Source organism: Amblyomma americanum, chromosome 9 (assembly GCF_052857255.1).
Source record: "Amblyomma americanum isolate KBUSLIRL-KWMA chromosome 9, ASM5285725v1, whole genome shotgun sequence".
Classification (NCBI taxonomy): Eukaryota; Metazoa; Arthropoda; class Arachnida; order Ixodida; family Ixodidae; genus Amblyomma; species Amblyomma americanum.
The window spans coordinates 108486853-108504453 of record NC_135505.1 but is presented as its reverse complement, the minus strand read 5'-3'; the positions used below and the strand labels follow the sequence as shown (position 1 = coordinate 108504453).

Here is a 17601-nt window from a genome sequence, read left to right as displayed (position 1 = left end):
CACAGAACTAAACTAGCGCCAGATTGACCAGGAGAGAAGGGTGAATGTTAGCATAGAACCCCAACACCACACAGAAAACTGGTAGGATGTCTAAATGCCCGCCTAAGAGAATATGAGTGCTCCCTGAAACCATCTCCCAGAAGCACGACGGTCATACGAGGGCTGTCGTGCATTAACTACACACCTGCTTACAGCCGGACGAACATAGTGTACAAACATAAGGATGAGCGTACGCAGGAAATCGCTGAAGAATTTCTGGTTTATCATAAGGCAGACACGTGCATCAGCAAACCTTCCGTTCGTTGACACAGAAAGAAATACACAGTTATGCCAGCTAAGATGGTTGAGTGGAAGGATTTTTTTTATTTTTCTTCTACAAGTTGATTTAATCCACACTGTTTTATCCTACGTTGTCAGCCTTTGATGCAGTGTCTGCCACGTGCTGGTTGTGCTTGTTTTCGCCTATTTACTGCGTGACAAGAATAAAGATACTCAATTGTGAGTCACTGCTGTGTCCGTCTACTCCCTTCGTTCTCAGTTGCTGTGTGCATTTACCTGTTCCACATGAACAAACCAGCTCAACAAAGTACCCTTTTGTTTTTTTGCGATATACGTCCCCAAGTCCCGATTCCCTCCAGCAACCCGAAGGAGCCACTTCTGACGACCACAACGCCGCGCACACGCTACACACAGTTGCTTCTTCTCGTTAGCATAGCTCCACTTCCCGACACCACACTGCCGCGCGCTCCGGCTGGGGGAGATAAGATTGAAAAACACGACAGCACTGCGACCGCATGTCGGTGCACGCGGCCCGCCCCCGATCGCCAACAGTAAACAAAGCGTGACAACCTAGCCGCGACTCACGGCGGCGACAGGCCAAGGACGGGGAAACGCTCCCCAGGCCAGTCCGGAGAGAGCGAAAGAGAGCGAGCTCGGTTCACGATCACGACAGTGTTAAAATCATCTCACGAAACCCTACCGCCCGCCGCTCCGCGCATCTCCGCGAAACCGCCGTTACCGTATTTATAGTACGCACCCTGGGCGCTGATTGCGCAAACGCAGCGTGATTCGGCGCTCTGCGTGACGAAGTGATTCTGCGAACGTCGTCCAGACGCGCTATTGTTCGGACCCGTGGGAAAAGAAGAAAGTATTCAACAATACTGGCATCCCTCTCGAGGCCGCGCGTCCTGATGACTCCGTCTCCTAAAGAAGGCAGCAACCAGACGTTCCGAAATCTGAGAGAGCTTCGCAGCGCTCTACGTGACGCCAGCCGCTAGCTTCCCGACCAACCAACCAACCCGAATGCTGCAGAAACAGCTGATGCCCCGACTACGTGCCCGTCGTATTTCACGGGCCGTCGAACAACCGCCAGCCCACTGACAGGCTTGACCACGTATGCGGGTCGTTATCCGGACACTGGATGCGTCTCTTCCACCCAGAAAAAAGAAATGCGTCAAAACGATGCGACGCAGTCGGTTAGTTGGCAGCGGGTACCGTAGCAATAGGCAAAGTGGCATCCCTCCGATCGTCGAAAAAGAAAAAAAAAAAACAATGGTGGGAGCTCCCCCCAGAAATAGCTGAGAACTAGGCCTAACGGCTGGGAACACGGAGGCGACATCGGATTTCTCATTCAATCGTGAGACACCAAATGTTAGGCAAAAACGACAAGCGAGGCGTCGGTCGAGATGACACGAGCGTGCAGCTCAGCTACGAACAGCGACTCACCCTTGGTCAAGCTCGACAAGGCGCAAATATCTGACGGTTTCGAGTTGAGCTCGCGAAACAGACGAAAACGAGCCACTGGAAACTGTCTCCAGATGGCAGTAAACAAAAACTGATATCGAAGTCAATGCGTCGCGGTCAATCCTTCGAGTGCACTAGATTGCTTTCATCATCGCTTACAGTCAGTTTTATGACGCAATAATCTTTCTTAAAACAACTGATAAGTTATTGTGATGTTAATTTTTTAGATATCTTGCTGTCTTATGATTTGGAACACGTTGGTTGATGCACCCTTCCAGATGCTGAGATATCCGCAGTGTGCGGGACATCACCATTACATGGCGGCCTCCACATTTTTGAATGTGCTGCTTGCTCGTGATTACTCGTGTGGCTTTTCGCTCGCTTTCAGATATGAAGATCACAGCTGAGCCCGTAGAGAACATCGTGAATTTGGACTCGTACAGGATCTTGTCAGTACACGGAGGCGTCAGAGCCGTCGCTTTCTGCCCATGCAAGTGGAACTCGTCTCTGCTGGCAGTCGGCACATCATTCGTGACAGTCTTCAACGTCAAGCTGCCGGTGGGTTCGCTTGTTGTCACGCCCTCATCTCGACGGTCTCCTTCGTACCATTGGCGGTGGAAAAATCGTCGATGAACAGAAATTATGCCAAATGACGCAGCGTCTCCTGCTGGCAGCCTGGAGAATTTTCATTTTTGCGCGCAACAGGTGGTGCGTTTAGTAGGCGTCAAGTTGCTGTTTGACTCCGTATATGCTACTGGATCATTAGTTGAGTCGGAAACAACATAAAAAGGGGCAGGGGGCATAGCAATAACTGAATGAATGAATGAACTGCTTTTAAAGAAGTGGACGGATCGTGTTCTGCACAGCGATGTTCCATGAAGTGATCAAAATTCTCTCAATTACACGCAGAATTCTGTATTTCAGGCAATTTTTGCCGGCAGGAGCTTGAAAATTCCGTAAACTCGATAAACTGATACGGTTTATGTTCTTAAAATTCCCTGACACTCCGCAACAATTCTCTTTTTGCCCAATTTTACTCTTCAAATTTCCAGAAAAATAAAAAATAAAATTGCCCTAATAGAACGTCACTGGTGCTGCGCCGCTCGCGCTTGGCGCGGTACGAATGTCCTGGTAATACATGCCCATGATTTTCGCAACGAGGCAAAAACTAAAGTACTGGCTGTTTCGTGCGCATAGGTAACCACATGTACTTACTCCAGCTCTTGAGACGGCCAGATTTTAAAGCAGTTTCGCCGTTTGTGTGAAAGAACAATTATGACCCTTCATTCCTCCAGCAGTATTTTCACTCCTGTGGCAGCCAAGTATTTTTAACTGGGCAGAGACCACGAGAGTGTTAAGTTCAGTTAATGCTTTATAACTGGGTCAGAAATTGTAATCCTTAGCTGAGAGGTGCTTTTTTCCTACCAACATAGTGGTCGGTAAAGAACTATGTCTTACTCGATGCATTCATTTACCTTGCAGGATGAAGATCCTTTAGCTGAAGACTATCGAGGCAAGCATCATACGCTGATTTAAACACGATGCCCCCATCCAGGGCATCGCTTGAAGTCCCAACATGTCTCTCGTTCTGCAGCCTGTCTGGATGAGGTAAGGGTTGGGTTCTGTATTACTGCCTCAGTTGTGATAATTGCGGCACAGAGGGTGTGTCTAGTACATTTTTTGGGTGTAAACATCTTTGGCGATCGTGTATGTAAACACTGAAAGAGTAAGAGGATTTTTTATTTTTGCGGTCCTGCACCTTATTTCCTTTCAGCACTCTTCAAAGCTCATCGTTCGTTCTGCAACTCCACAGTAAGGAGACTGCCCAACTTGTCATTGTGGGCATAGCCCTGCAATGCTAGGAATTAAGGTTGCATGACAGGGCACAGCAGGAGACCTGATTGTGATGTTATAGCACAGAAATAAGGCTACGCATGAGGCAGTGAATAGCTCTTATGTCATCAAAAAAAGCAGACTGATGTCTGATGTCTTTTCCTTTTGCTTCATCAGAAACACTACTGATGAAGCAGAAGGCAGTAATTCTTTTTTTCTCTTGGTTCGCTAAGTTTGACCACTGCTCTTTTTGCAATGTGTGTCTTCAGTTGATGGGACAGCCTTTAGGCTGCATCTATGTGTTCGCTGTTGTAAATGGCTTTTGTTCTGAGACTTCTATATTTTGTGTCCTTTTAGATCTGTCTATCCTATTTGGTAGCTCTCTAACTTTTTAGTGCTGGACTTTGTTGCATATTCCTGTTTTAATCTCTTCACATTAGTGGAGTGTCTCTCTGCATATCATAGGGCCCATTTGCAAGTGTATTTGCACCTATTGTGTCTCACAATAAATTAATGGTTTTCTCATTAGCAACTGCTACACTTTATTTGGCCCGGCAAGGTCAAATTTGTAAAATCACAGGTCTCTGGTGGAACGACAAATTTATTGCCAACATTTGGTTTTGGATTTTTGGGGTTTGACATCCCAAAGTGACTGAGGCTACGAGGGACGCTGTAGTGGAAGGCTCCGGAATAATTTCGACCTCCTGGGCTTCTTTAACATGCACTGACATCGCACGAGCCTCTAGGATTTTGCCTCCGTCGAAATGTAACCGCCGTGGCCGGGATTGAAGCTACGTCTTTCGAGTCAGCAGCCATGCACAGCCAACCACTGAGCCACCATGTCAGCTAATAAAAGTGTAGGCAGCCAAACAAGCATCTTATTCACAAGGCGTTACTGTGGGATGCCAAGTGTCAAGGCAGACAGGGTGCAAGTTTGTATATATGGAACCAGGGGGGCATTTTTTGTTATTATTATTTTCATCGCTAGCATCTTTGTCGTTTCAGGTTCGCAACAGCAAGCATGGACAATGAGGTGCGGCTGTTCTATGCAAACCTGAATAAGAGGACGAGATGAAGGTGGCTTGCGCAGTTGAGCTCAGGTTTAGTTTCAAACTAACAAAATCATGCTGCAGACTGAAGTCATGGAAGACAGCATGTTTATTTACCTGTGCAGCATGCATACTGCCTGAACAACGAAAAGAACCTTTTATGAGAGCCTTACATTTCTCAGGCATCACACAGAGCATGGTTGCCTGTGGAGCCATACATGTGTGAATTTTGAAATGAGGTACGTTCCTCCTGACACGTTTTATGCAGTTGCCCCAACTGCTAAAATTAGAATGACCGTCTCTCTTCCTTTGCCTTTGTACCTTCTGTGGCTGGCTGTGACAACCTTAGCAGACCACCTAATGTTGGTTAAGCACACAAAATAAGCACTTCAACTGTGCAAAGACCTTAACAATGGTACAAAGACCCTGCAGTCAGGGTCTCTCATTCTGCTTAGTAAAATTAGGGGTTTTTTTTTTTTCTCCTAGAGCAACTGTGCATTCTGGGTGTACCAGGTTGTTACTTGAGTTTGCAGTGGCTCATTGATGCAGTTTGACATGACTGCTTACATACATGATTAAGGAAAATTCTCATTGTATCACATGGTTTGTTGGCACTGGGCACTAGTGATAGTTGGTTGTGTTTGTAGAAATATTTAACATTGAATTTTCACATGCCAAAGCCAAGCCACGAAACATGATGTAGTGGGTGGCTCCAGGTTAAAGGATCACTGAGGACAAACATAATTCTCTGGTTTATAGGCAGACTACTTCATTTCAAAAAAAGACTACTCTAATTAGAAATAAAGATTTTGTAGCTAGAAAAGAGAAAAAATTGTTAGGGTGCTAACTTGGTTAAACCTATTATAATGTAAAAGCATTCCCAAATCGGCGAGGTCAAGTTTTGGCAATGGCTTAGGCCAAATTTGGAAGTCGCCATCGTATCGGACACAATCAATTATGGTTGGAGGTAACTGTGTGTTGTGCTTTTTCTTTAACTTTTAAATTTAAATTTCAACTTTAAACGATCCATGTGACAAGATTCTTGGTCGGTGTCGGTGAGTGCATGAGTGCTTTCACGCTTAAAAATTTAATGCAGGTGTCACCACCCTCGGCCATTTTCTCAGGGAAATTTCAGTGATTTATGAATTTTTTCGCAGATCTCTGAGGCTAGCCTGCACTGTCATTCACTTCCGGGCAGCAATTACAATCTTTTTAATTATTGATGCCACGAGTTTGAACTGAGCAGTGAGCTAAAAATATTATATTCTGAAATATAATTTTCATAGCAATAAATTCATCTTTTGCTGCTGGGCAACCATCACCATAGGCAGAAAATAACATAGAAAGTATTTAATGGAGAGAATTATTGGATGAGGTTGTCCTCAGTGCCTCTAATTCTGGCCATTTGAAGTTCTTTAATGTTCGTTGAAATCCCGGTGCACAGGCACTATTGCACTTCACTTCAATTGAAATGCAGACATATGAAGAGAGAGCTCATGCCTTCGAAGTGAAGGCATAGCTTCCGTCTGAATTCATGCCTTTTGGGAATTCCCAGGGGCTCTTTTCTACCTTGTTAGTTGGATTGGACTTCAAGGTACACATACTCCTCTGTGCCTTTTTTAAATGTGTCATGCAGTGTCCACCACGCCACTTACATTGTGAGCCACTCTAGTCTCTGATGGGACAACATATTTCTGCTCATTCGTTCGATACATTTCAGCAATGGAAAGATAAAAAAATGGTTTTATGTTCTCATTATTCTGCGTGCGAATGAAAGGCGACATAAATCAGTGCAGTGAGTGCATGACATGGTTGCTTTATTGTCACTGTGGCATCTTGCTGCAATGTAAACCCAGTGTTTTGAGCATCTGCCTCAAATCTGGAAGAGGTGGGGTTAAATTGCAAGTGCCGCCTGGTACCCACCAGTTTTCCAGTGTATGTAGGGGTCTCCCTTGCCTGGTGCTCAGCTTTTCTGCATGAAGTACCTCAGACCTTGTGTTTTTGACCCCATCTCATGCAGACCAAAAACACAGTAGCCATGGCACTGTGGCCAAGCTGCCTTTGGAGCATTAAAAGACAATGATCATCTTTTTTTTTCTATGTGTTAGCATTACTAGTGACGTCTTCTCAAGGTCTGTCCGTCGTGTGTTGCGTGATGCCACTGAGTGGAATGCGGAGAAGAGGCGGCGCGGCGGCCAATCGTGGAAGTGGAGAGGGGGAAAGTACAGTGGGGAGAGGTGGGTGGATAGGGTGGCAAGTGGGAGGCAGGACAGTGACCCCCCTACCACCTAGTAGTATATGGGCTCTGGCAAAGATGCACGACACATTGAGAACACATGTACACAACGTGCCACATGCTAACGCATACCCTGCCACACGAGTTGCAGATAGTCAGTGAATTTTTTCGTTCTTCTGTTGTAAATAAAACAAGTCTTGCTGCATTTTCTTTTCTTGGTCACAGTCGCTGCTGGGCCACAAGGGTCCTGTGAATGCAGCGGCCTTTGAGCCCCAGTCGGGCGAGATTGTGGCCAGCGTTTGCAACAACAGCTGCCGCATCTGGCATCTGAACGGACAGCAGCAGGCATGCATCGCCCTCCGCTCGCCTGGCACCGCCGCCCTCTGGCACCCCGACGACCATGGAAAGGTCAGGGTTAAAAATTCCGTGCAAGAAATTGAGGCCATTAGCTTGATAGATAGTGGGTACATTCTATTGGCATCCCGTTTGAATCGGGGCAGTGGCAAGTGCCATATAGCCTGGTAAATTGAAGTGGCTGTTTTATTTATTTCATGGTAAAATGCGATTTTGTTTGGTTTTTGTGTTTTTTTAGTACTGTAAGTGGGATAACTTCTGTTTGCACGCTCCAATTTCAGCAATTTCACCTGCGCTGATATCTGTACAGCATGAGAAATCCTTTGAACAGGACGCTGCGTTTTTCTCTTAACTTCTGAATAGGGCTTTCTCCCAGTAACATATACCGTTTTTGAAGGGAATGCACTGAAAAATGGCTCACAAGTTAACTGCAAACACGTTGTTCTATGAACAGCGTCTCATCGACCAACTATGCGGCGGGCTACACAAGAATAATTAGGCGCGCTGTTGGCACCCCCTATGCTCACGCAGTTGTGCACGTGGTCTCTGCACGCACCAGCCTCAATTGAGACCACACTGGTTTCTAGACCTTATTTCGGACAGGGATTATGTGCAGTGCGGACAAAGTACTGCTCAGTAGGCATGTTTATGGATCGGTCACGCATATTTGTTCTGGCTAGAACAAGCCAGTCCTGCTCTTAACTATGCCCCAAAGCACCCTATAATCTCATGCAAGGGCCACACCCCTGTATGGACCTCATCCCCTGGTTTGCACTACATAAGAAAAAATATATATAGATATATGGTCTTACCTTTTTTTAAATTCCTGCATGGGCCGAACCTTCAAAATTCACACCCAAACTTTAAAAAAAAATGTGGCCCTAACTTGAGTTTTTACAGTAAGCCCAAAAGGTTGTAAAGGAATTAATAATGGCCGCTCCCCTCTGGATTATTTTTCCCCAGGGCAAATCTGTACTTGGTGCCCATTCCAGCCAACTCCCTTTTCTTGAGGAGCTCTCTCCATCTCTCCAAAAATGGTTACCATTTCCCAAGCACTTAAAAGTATTTATAGTCACCACTTGCCTCCAATGTGTTCATGCAGACTCCTAGACATGTCATTGTCAAGGCAGACTAATTATTGTTACTTAGACACTGTCATAGGCGTGTACGTGGGGGGGGGGGGGGGGGGGGGGCGTCTGCCCATACCTTTACTCTGTCAGACCTGTTCTATCATTGTTTAAAGTGCAGTGCGAAGTGGCCGCGAGGACCCAAGATGGTGTCATGAAATTAAAAGTACTGCTCAATAATATTTTGTGAATTTTGCAATTCCATCATTCCTCATCTTTACACTCTGTTTTGACCCTAGGAGCCTAGGTGAGAGGACTCATCGCACTCTTCAAATGTTCCTACACATGCTTTAATATTTTGATTCCATGACTCACAACCAGAAAATTAACTCCGTAAGATATGCGACGAGCAGGCTGGAAAAGTTGTCTTTGGGACCACCAGGTGTCGTCAACATGCAAAGGGCTCCAAGTCATCTGTGGTGCTGATGTGTCAGGATAGCGCACCAAGCCTGCACTTTAGTGCATTATGATACATCGTTCTGGCGCACGAAAAACACGGACGAAGGAAGAACAGACACACAATCGCCGTGACACACAATCGCCTTCGTCCGTGTTTTTCGTGCGCCAGAACGATGTATCATAATGCGACTGTGAACCAACTAGCCCAGCTGTCTACGCTTAACTTTAGTGCATTCTCGCTCTTCTGTTAGTCCCAACGTATCTCTGCCACTAATATTGTGAACGCTAAACTAAAAGAGGATCAGAGCGCCTGACAGATGGCGCCACCTGTGCAGCTCCTGGTGGCGGAGAAGTGGGGCACACTGCGGCTCTACAATGCCATGACGAAGCCGGCACTCTCAATCATGTCCCTGGAGACTGGTCAGGCGGGTCTGCTGCTCTCGGCCGACTGGTCTCTAAGCAACAGCCTGCTGCTGGGAGCAGTGGCCGGTCCCCACTGCTTCCTGTGGGAGACTGGACGCTCCAGGTGCAAAAGGAGGGGGAGCCCGGGAGTTTCTGCACCTTTATCTGTGCAATTCTTATTAGTGTTTTCATTGCAGTCATACATACACAGTATGAGAAAAAAAGGCACAAAACTGGTGATGCATACAAGGGTGGTTCAAAAAGCAAGGCAACAAGAACGCTCATGGGAAAACTTTAGTTTACAGGCATATGTTCTGATTTGAAGCTGCCGCAGTGGCTCAGTGGTTGTGCTGCTCGGCCACTGACCTGCAAGACGCAAGTTCGATCCCAGCCGCAGCAGTCTCATTTCGATGGAGGCAAAATACTGGAGGCCCTTCTACTGTGTGATGTCAGGGCACGTTAAAGAACCCCAGGTAGTCGAAATTATCCAGAGCCCTCCTCTGCGGTCTCCCTCATAACCTGATTCGCTTTGTGACGTTAAAGGGGCCCCAAAACACATTTTCAGTGCATTGTTTTGTCTGTTGATTCCATAGAACGGTTATAGTGATGCTATTAGCAAAGGTCGTACCGTGCATACTTCGGTTTTTAATATTTTAATTAGCTCGCAAAAGCAAATTCGTGGCGCTGACGGTGTCACCATACAGTGGCGGTTTTAAGCAGCGCATATGACATCACTTAGTGGGAGCTTGATGATTGGACAAAGAGTAAATATACTGCAAATTGTAATAATAACTAGAGATACGTTTTGTCAAGTTTTTGTGTTTTATATTACTTTAACAAAACCAACTTGTTTGCCTTAGATAAAAGCGCTGTAAAACAAGTAAAACAAAAATACACCACCAGAGGCTCTGGCTACTTTTTGCATCGAAGGACTTTGCGCCTCTCTGTAAACATCCTACGACCTAGCACTCAACACCTATGGCTACTAAGAGCGGCTTTGCGGAATCAATCCGATCGAGCCATTACACTGTATAAACGTTCATTTCGGTCACAAGGAAGGATGCGTTCGTTTCACATTTAGCAGAGAGTGTGCATCGTCAGCTTGCGGAGGATCACCAGGCGGTGGCGCCAGATGGCGCCACGCTCCCGTCAACAGCGCGCACTCCTTGCTCACCGAAACCAACCAGCGCGCTAAGAGCGACGGGCGATGGTAGGCAGTAAGCAGTAGCTGTACGCACTATGCTAAATGTGTCTGATATCTTGCGCAGGCCGTCACACCTTCGCATTATCTCACGCTCGAGTTCAGATCCTTAAGTAAGGAGTAAGTGAACGTCGCTGATCAGTGTTCCCTTCTGCGCCGTCGACGTGACGATGAAGCATCGCTGGGTCAGCTGGACGTTCACATGGTTGTAACCATGCAAATGGCGCTGCCAGCTTTGGCATGAACCAGTTACAGAGAACAGGCAACCATGGAGTGCGAACTTCCCCCGTGCTCAGATAGGCTGTTTTGATTGGTCGCATTAAGTGTCGTCATGTGGAGAGTGAAATGGGAAGCTGCGCGAAAATCGAGTTGAGGGCAGCATTTTGTTTGCTTGTATTTTGAAATTTCTTCGTTAAATAACTTCCGTTCCTATGCATCGATTCTCGTAATTCTTTTTGAGTCAGCATCTGTATGACATAAACAATCCATTTGAAGTGCAACCGGCATCCGTTCAAGCAGTGTTTCGCAGCCCCTTTAAACCCCATAAACCAATGATGGGCAGTATATAGTAGTACATAGTACTTTTCAGTACAGTCACCATGCTTGTCCAGCCAAGTGTTCTAGGAGTACTCCCAGACATTCTTGACAGTATAGAAGAAATATACTGTCATGTCCCTGAGGCCACGTCATGATGGCTTGCTAAACTTCTGCATTGCTTGTGAGCCACCTGCCTGCTACCCTAGGTGTTTCTTCAATGGTCCAAAGATGGAAATCACTAGGTGCCAAGTCAGGGCTATAAGGAAAATGGTCCAGTACCTGCCACCTGAAATGGTGCGCAATGCATGCTGTTGCATGGCTGAATGTGGTCAGAAGTTGTCTTGCAGAAGCAAATCGCCTGTTAAGGGAGGTCAAGGTCTTTCCGCTAGTGGCCTGCAACTGTGTGACTAACTCGTTCACTGCTGCTCCCCTCGTGAGGAAGTCAAGCAGAAGCACAGTATTGTGGTCCCAATCGAATGCTGCCATAACTTTTTCTTCTGAATATCTTGATGGTGAAAAAAAATTTCTCCGCCAAAACTGGCTCAGGGTTCGACTTCAGAGTGTTATCTACGGGAGCTTCAAGTGTTTACATCGGTATACTCAGCAATCCAAACATCCGCAGATGTTTCCTTTCCAGAAACATCCGTTGATGATCTAAGACACAAGCAGCACCATCTACCTCATGGAGTTTGCACTACCGTATTTTGATTTACAGCCACCTTCGCTCTATCCAGTATATTGCCTCGTTATGTCAGTTAATAAATTTTATAAACGTGTGCATCATAACATGACAAATCATTTGACACCATCAGGAACCGGGCTGTAATGGCCGTCTAAAGTTAGAATGCATGGTTTTGGGCATGGAAAGGTTATTGCGAATCCCACACATATTTTGGGCTTCATCTCAATTAGTAATTTTATCCTCAGGAACATGCCAAGTCATTTGACACCACTTCGAACATTGTGTCAAACGGGTGGCTCTCAAATTATATGCAAACGGTGGTCCTGGGGGGTCCCACTTCGATGGCCACTATACTGCTGTATATACAAGGGATCGAAAGTTTACGTAATAATTCGAGTTGCTATGCACCCACTGTTGATGTGTGATACAGTGTAGTGATGTGGTGACCATTTTGGTCAATTTGACCTTCATTGTAGACAGATGCATCCTTGACAAATCTAGTAGTAAGAGCTAACGCCCTTAAAAGGTGAAAACTAGATGGGACACGAGAGAAGGAAGATGTCACGTGTGCTGGCTTGCAGCTGAAGGTTTAATGAAAAGGCGAAGGAATATATACAGAGAACAGCCAAAAACTGCACACATCACAACTGCATGGAGACAAGGTGAAATGCAGGATGCGTACAGAAAGTTACTTCTCAGCAGCAGAGGATAGCGTTATCTGTGTAGAGGCATTTTTATCTCAAAGGGCCACTGAAGGCTGACAACGCACCAGTTTAGCCTTTTTTTTCATAATAAAGAAACTGACCATGGTTTAACTGTTACACCGAGCGGTCGAGCGATGCACTCTCGCTTCTACTATGATTTTGCTGTTTTGGGAGTGGGCCGGGTCAAATATTGGGCACATTCAAATTAGCCCGGATATCAATTTTGGTCCAAGTCTGATGTCAAATTTCAGATGGGGTGGGCCAAATTGGCCCGGGTCAAAATTGGAGGCCACCATCATATAAACACATTCAAATTACCCTGGATATCGATTTGGTCTAAATCTGACATTGTCAAATTCAGTGTGGGGTGAGCCAAATTTTTGAGTAGTCCGGTTCACATTTAGAGGTTACAATCATATTGGCCATAGTCAAATCAGCCTGGATATAATTTTGGTCCAAATACCAGGTCAAATTTCAGGAGGCGGGGCCAAATTTCAAGGTTGGGTGAACCAATATTGGTAATAACCAGGGCCAAATATGGGGACTCTGTCATATGAGCCATAGTCAAAGTATGCTTCGGTCTGATTTGGCTATGGCCAATACGATGGTGACCTCCAAATTTGGCCCACCCCTTCCTCGAAATTTGGCTTTTTCGGATTTAGCCCAAAATTGATATCTAGGCTGATTTGGCATCTGACTTAAGGCAGTTACTATGAATTGCTAAGTCCAAGGCATTTGAAGGTCACATGAACACAACTGAAACTGAAGTTTCTTCATTGAATAGAGCTATCACTCTTGAAGGCTTCCATCACCTCATGTGCCACTTAGTCCTGATGATGGAACAGGATAGTGGTGCTCGGAAAGTGTGGCATCTTCCTTCTGTTGTGTCCTGCCTAGTTTGCGCTGTTTGTCACCATGAATCCTCGCCAACCAGCCCGGACTTCTACTTTGCTACTGAATATCTTGGAAAGGAAAGGTGGCAAGGAGTGTTTCCTTCCCAACCACCCTACAGTCCTGATGACTTGGCACCCATTGGTTAGATGCAACTGAATGGTAGGCAGTTAACAAGCAATCCAGATTCAGCGATACAACTTCTGTCATGCTGCAAACATTTCATTAGTGGGTGGCTTGTATTGTAATAGCCTCTATCGCAGCCTTCTTTGACTGTAGCGATACTGTCTGCGTGACTTGTGCAAGATGCATTTGGAAACTAACTGAATCACTGTGGTATCTTCTGGGTCATATTTGTGGAATTAGAGGGCTCTTTGGCAGTATATCATTGTATCCCACGAATTTCTTTGCTGAATGTCTGAATCATTGCTGTTAGTTTCTGCTAGAACCACACCTCTGTAGCCATACAGGATGCCTAATTCTCCCACAGCCTCATGTTATGTATTAAAGTTTGGTGAGTGTTCAAAGGCCTGCAGGTTGTCACTTTTTGGTCAAATCAACACGTGTTAGGCAATGCTCAATCAGCCACAAGTCAAAGTGCATCATGTCTCAAGCCCTTACTGTGCGGTCATTTACGTGCTGCTGGTTTCAAAAATAAAAGTTGCTGACAGATATTGCAGACGCTGAAATTTCGGGCACGAATTTTTACTCTAGGCTTGCTCAGCGCTGAGCCATGCATCCCACAGAGTTTAGTGTATAAACCATGGATGAAATTTCGGAAGCATCGCATCTGACGCTGCAATTTCTCTGACGTTACTCACGCGGCATGTGGTCATGTGACCGCACTGCACGTGCATGACCCGTGTGTTCATACCACTGCCAGAGGCTATGGCCCGAGTCATCCGTTATGCAAAAATCGAACGATGCCACTGTGTCGACACCATACACGTGCCGTAAGCGGCACGCGGCACACCGCCGTATACCAAGTGGAGAATGCGACATCCACTACTTTTGTGACGGGTCCTTGCATCAATATCAGAGCATACATAAGACCATTAATTACTGCATCCAGCAACTAATTTTCATGAATTCTCGGACTTCGAAATACTTTGAATATATACGAGTTTTTTTAATATTGCCTTTTGCTTTTAAGCCCGAATTGAATACCATATTATTAGCTTCTATGTTCAAGACACTCAAATATTTGTACAAGCCTAAAAAATGCCCATGAGCTATGCGATGTCAATGCACGTTAAGGAACCCCATATAGTCTAAATTATTTCTGAACTCTCCACTCAAAACCCCTCACAGCAAACGTGATACTTTGGTTGTTAAACCCCACAGCTTAAAATTTAGTTTTGGTTTGTTGGTCATAGTGGGTATGTATACGTCTGTCAGGCCCTTAAAACGAGTCTCGACAGATTACTGGATATTAACATGTTCACTGCATCGTGGGTCACCTCTGTGTGACATCACATATTGATGCTGTGCAACAATGAATACTCAGCCATTTATTGGCAGTTCCAAGAAGTTGGCTTTGCGGTGGCTCCCTATGCATTGCAGCTGTGCATCGTCACGAAATCAAGAAAAATTAAAGGTGGCCCACCAGTCGGTCCCGTCGCACAGGGATTAGAGCCCCAAAACTCGCTGCCACCATGAGTGTATTAAGATCCAAATATTACAACTTGTAGGATTAAGAAGCGCTGGTTAAGTTTTTGTCCGATAACATAACAGCAGGTGTAAGCGTATGGTATAATATAACGTGGTTTGGTGACGAAGCCACACATGGACATCGTGGTGGAGGATTGCAGACTAATTTCAACCACCTGATGTTCTTTTATTGCGCACTGGCATCGCACAGCACACAAGTGTCCTTTCCTTCTTGCCCGTAATCAAAATGCAGCCAGGATTTGACCCCATAACCTTGGTCTCAACAGCCAAGTGCCAAAGCCACTTGCGTGCCAATGTATAATTTCTGTTTCGACACTCATGCAGCATCTAATTTGTTGCGATTTTAACTTACATTGTATTTGACCATTTGGATTGCAGCTGGCCCCTAGACCAGAAGCCGGTGCACCACGATGGCACCACTAACTGCGCTTTTTCACACATCCAGGAGGAAATGTGCGCCACCCACGGTCATCCCGGCAATGTTGTGAATGTGCACAACCTCAGAACGGCTCAGGTGGCCATTGAAGCGTTGTTACAGTCATTCATGTTTACTAACCACCACCACACCAACTGTTATTGCTTTGTGTTGCCAGGGGCTTTTATGCATTGTGGTACCTGTTTTGAGACAGCATTTTTTAATCCGAAAGCATATCTTGGCTCATGAGTGGCGTCACCAGAGGCTGTGGACTGAAGTTGTGGACAGAGCATGTCCGCACAGACTCACTAAAAATAATGAAGCCTAAAGAATGCACAGATGTCTCAGAAATGTATCTTCGAAATACGTACTAAGGCATACATGAGTAATTATGAGCATCTAAATTGCAGATGTTTGTCTCCGGTAAATTTCCTCTGTGCTTGGAATGCTCTTGTAGTGCCATCACACGGCACCCACTGAAACCCCCCCTCGCAAAGTACACTGCTGGTCCAGCAGCTGGCGCGCACGTAGGCGCATAGGCAAGATGCCGAACGTGCATGAGGAAGGACACACGCAGTACAATAAATGCTTCCGCATTACTATACCTAAGCAGACTTAAGTGCACCCCCGTGATCTTTTTCCTTCATGTTCATTATCTTTTATCTACTTTTATTTTTTTCATGAATTTGCCTTTATGACGAGTTTTTGTACCCTATAATGCCCATGCGCCCACTAAATTCCGCAGTGCACCTTCATGTCAGAGCCACATGTTTACTTCTGACACCAATTGTGCCTCGTGTTGTTGAGAGCAGTGCCACCGCATGCAGGTACTGGTGAGCAAGGTGGTTGAGGTCGGCTGTGGCACCACAAGCATCCTGCACTGGCCTATGGCGGCAACGGCTGTGTCCACCTCATCAAAGTGACCTTCTTGCTGAGCTCACTTTGCCAAAGACTTCGTCTCTTGTGTATATATCATTCTTGTTTTTAATTAAAGGCTAGTGTCAACAATGCTTCCGTGCCTGCCTTTTTCTGCAGTCTTGCATTTTAATTGGCACTTTCTTAAATACTAGCATCCTCTTAGGTCTGCTGCAGTTACATTGTACCAGTTTGTCTCTTTAGTGTAGTGACGACCGCTGTTCGGTAGGGAAACGCGATGTTTCTCAAGGATTCTGCAGCCCTCTGGTATGGACACAAAGCTGGTAAATTTCCTCCAGATAAAAGATTTGTGCACCTGGTAGCTAGCTATATTGGCCAATCTTAAGGCCCAGGCAGCCAGAAATGCAGCCTTTCAGAGTAATATTGTAGTGCCACAAAACAGCCGGTGAAACAAAATGTAGTAGTAGTCGCCCTAAACGACAAAGCTGAATATTAAGGTTCCTTTTGAAGGGAAGGTTCAGAGCCTGTAATTCGAAAAGCCAAGGTCTGGACGTGCACACCTTATATCCAATGAAAAGATATGTTTTTTGTCGATTCCACTATAACTGATGTAATCAATTTAAAATGTGCTGCCTGTCCGCCTACTGTCATGAAGCGCGCTGGCAGCGGATAGCATCGAGCGGAAATTGGCTGTGTAACATCAGCGCCAGGGTCCTCCGCTAGCAGTGCTCGCTTCGTCTCCCGTTGAATCCAAAATAAAGAACTGTGTACTGTTATAGAGACACCCATACAAGAAGCATATTGGATTTAAGTGTTCTCTGCAAAAGTTATACAGTCCTCTGAAATTGCATCACTATCACCGATGAGGCTACTCAACCATCGCTTCATGTGCCTAGCACAATTCACAGGTTTTTGCAATAGTCGAAGTCAAGAGGAAGAAATGGGCTTGGGCAGGGCATGTTATGTGCATGCATTATTTGGCACCGTAAAAGAAATAATCTTTCTAATGCACTAGAAGCAGCACAAAACCACGACGCCAGGTTCATCTTTGCTTATTCTTAGCATGAAAGTGTCACCGAACTAAAATGCAATGGTCATCTCAAAAATTTAACTGGCGCCACATCGAAAGACTATTTCTATGTCACAAATTCTATTATGATGTAAAGCAGGAGTCTGTTATGATCCCTGCCTACTGCACCTCCAACAAAGAAAAGACCACCTATCCTCCACCTGCGTACAGATCTGTCTCCATTTCTTGCACGCACTGCAAAAGACTGATGACTTGCCCAGCCATGTCTTGCTCCATACTGACCCCATCACTATTCAAATCATCAACTCAAGCAATATTATGCTTTGTAACGTTACCATTCCCTCATGTAATACCTTTTGCAGGGCCTTTGAGGTAGTAAGAAGTAAAAAGAATATACTAAGGTAGAATGAAAGTCATGGTCACACCAAAAACAATTCATATATATATATAT

General features: G+C 45.5%; 2 protein-coding genes across 5 annotated transcripts in view; one reads left to right on the top strand and one right to left on the bottom strand.

The window, feature by feature from the left end:
• LOC144104025 (E3 ubiquitin-protein ligase UBR2-like) overlaps positions 1-1826 on the bottom strand; it is an 80977-nt gene extending 79151 nt beyond the window's left edge. For both annotated transcript variants that reach the window (XM_077636807.1, XM_077636808.1), the window contains exon 1: positions 1726-1826. The gene's annotated coding sequence lies outside the window, so the exon portion shown is untranslated. The remainder of the gene's footprint in view (positions 1-1725) is intronic.
• Positions 1827-2056: 230 nt separating this feature from the next.
• Positions 2057-16255, top strand: LOC144104027 (nucleoporin Nup37-like). Of its 3 annotated transcripts, none has more exons than XM_077636811.1 (6): positions 2057-2301; positions 3226-3351; positions 4582-4609; positions 7087-7269; positions 9077-9267; positions 16072-16255. In XM_077636811.1, exons 2-6 carry the CDS (start codon positions 3320-3322, stop codon positions 16079-16081), a joined length of 444 nt encoding a protein of 147 aa, XP_077492937.1. In that variant the 5' UTR covers positions 2057-2301; positions 3226-3319; the 3' UTR covers positions 16082-16255. The 3 variants fall into 3 exon arrangements, with proteins under 3 accessions (XP_077492937.1, XP_077492935.1, XP_077492936.1); XM_077636809.1 differs by lacking the exon at positions 16072-16255 and adding an exon at positions 15208-15628; XM_077636810.1 differs by lacking the exons at positions 2057-2301; positions 16072-16255 and adding an exon at positions 15208-15628 and having other exon boundaries at positions 3231-3351; positions 4582-4653.
• The last annotated feature ends 1346 nt before the right edge of the window (positions 16256-17601 follow it).

Excerpts from the sequence above, each read along its gene's own strand:
- LOC144104027 (XM_077636809.1), top strand. The coding sequence starts at position 3,320 with ATGTCTCTCGTTCTGCAGCCTGTCTGGATGAG. Across the intron at positions 4,610-7,086 it reads CAGCAAGCATGGACAATGAG|TCGCTGCTGGGCCACAAGGG; the intron begins GTGCGGCTGTTC and ends TCTTGGTCACAG. Across the intron at positions 9,268-15,207 it reads TGGGAGACTGGACGCTCCAG|CTGGCCCCTAGACCAGAAGC; the intron begins GTGCAAAAGGAG and ends TTTGGATTGCAG.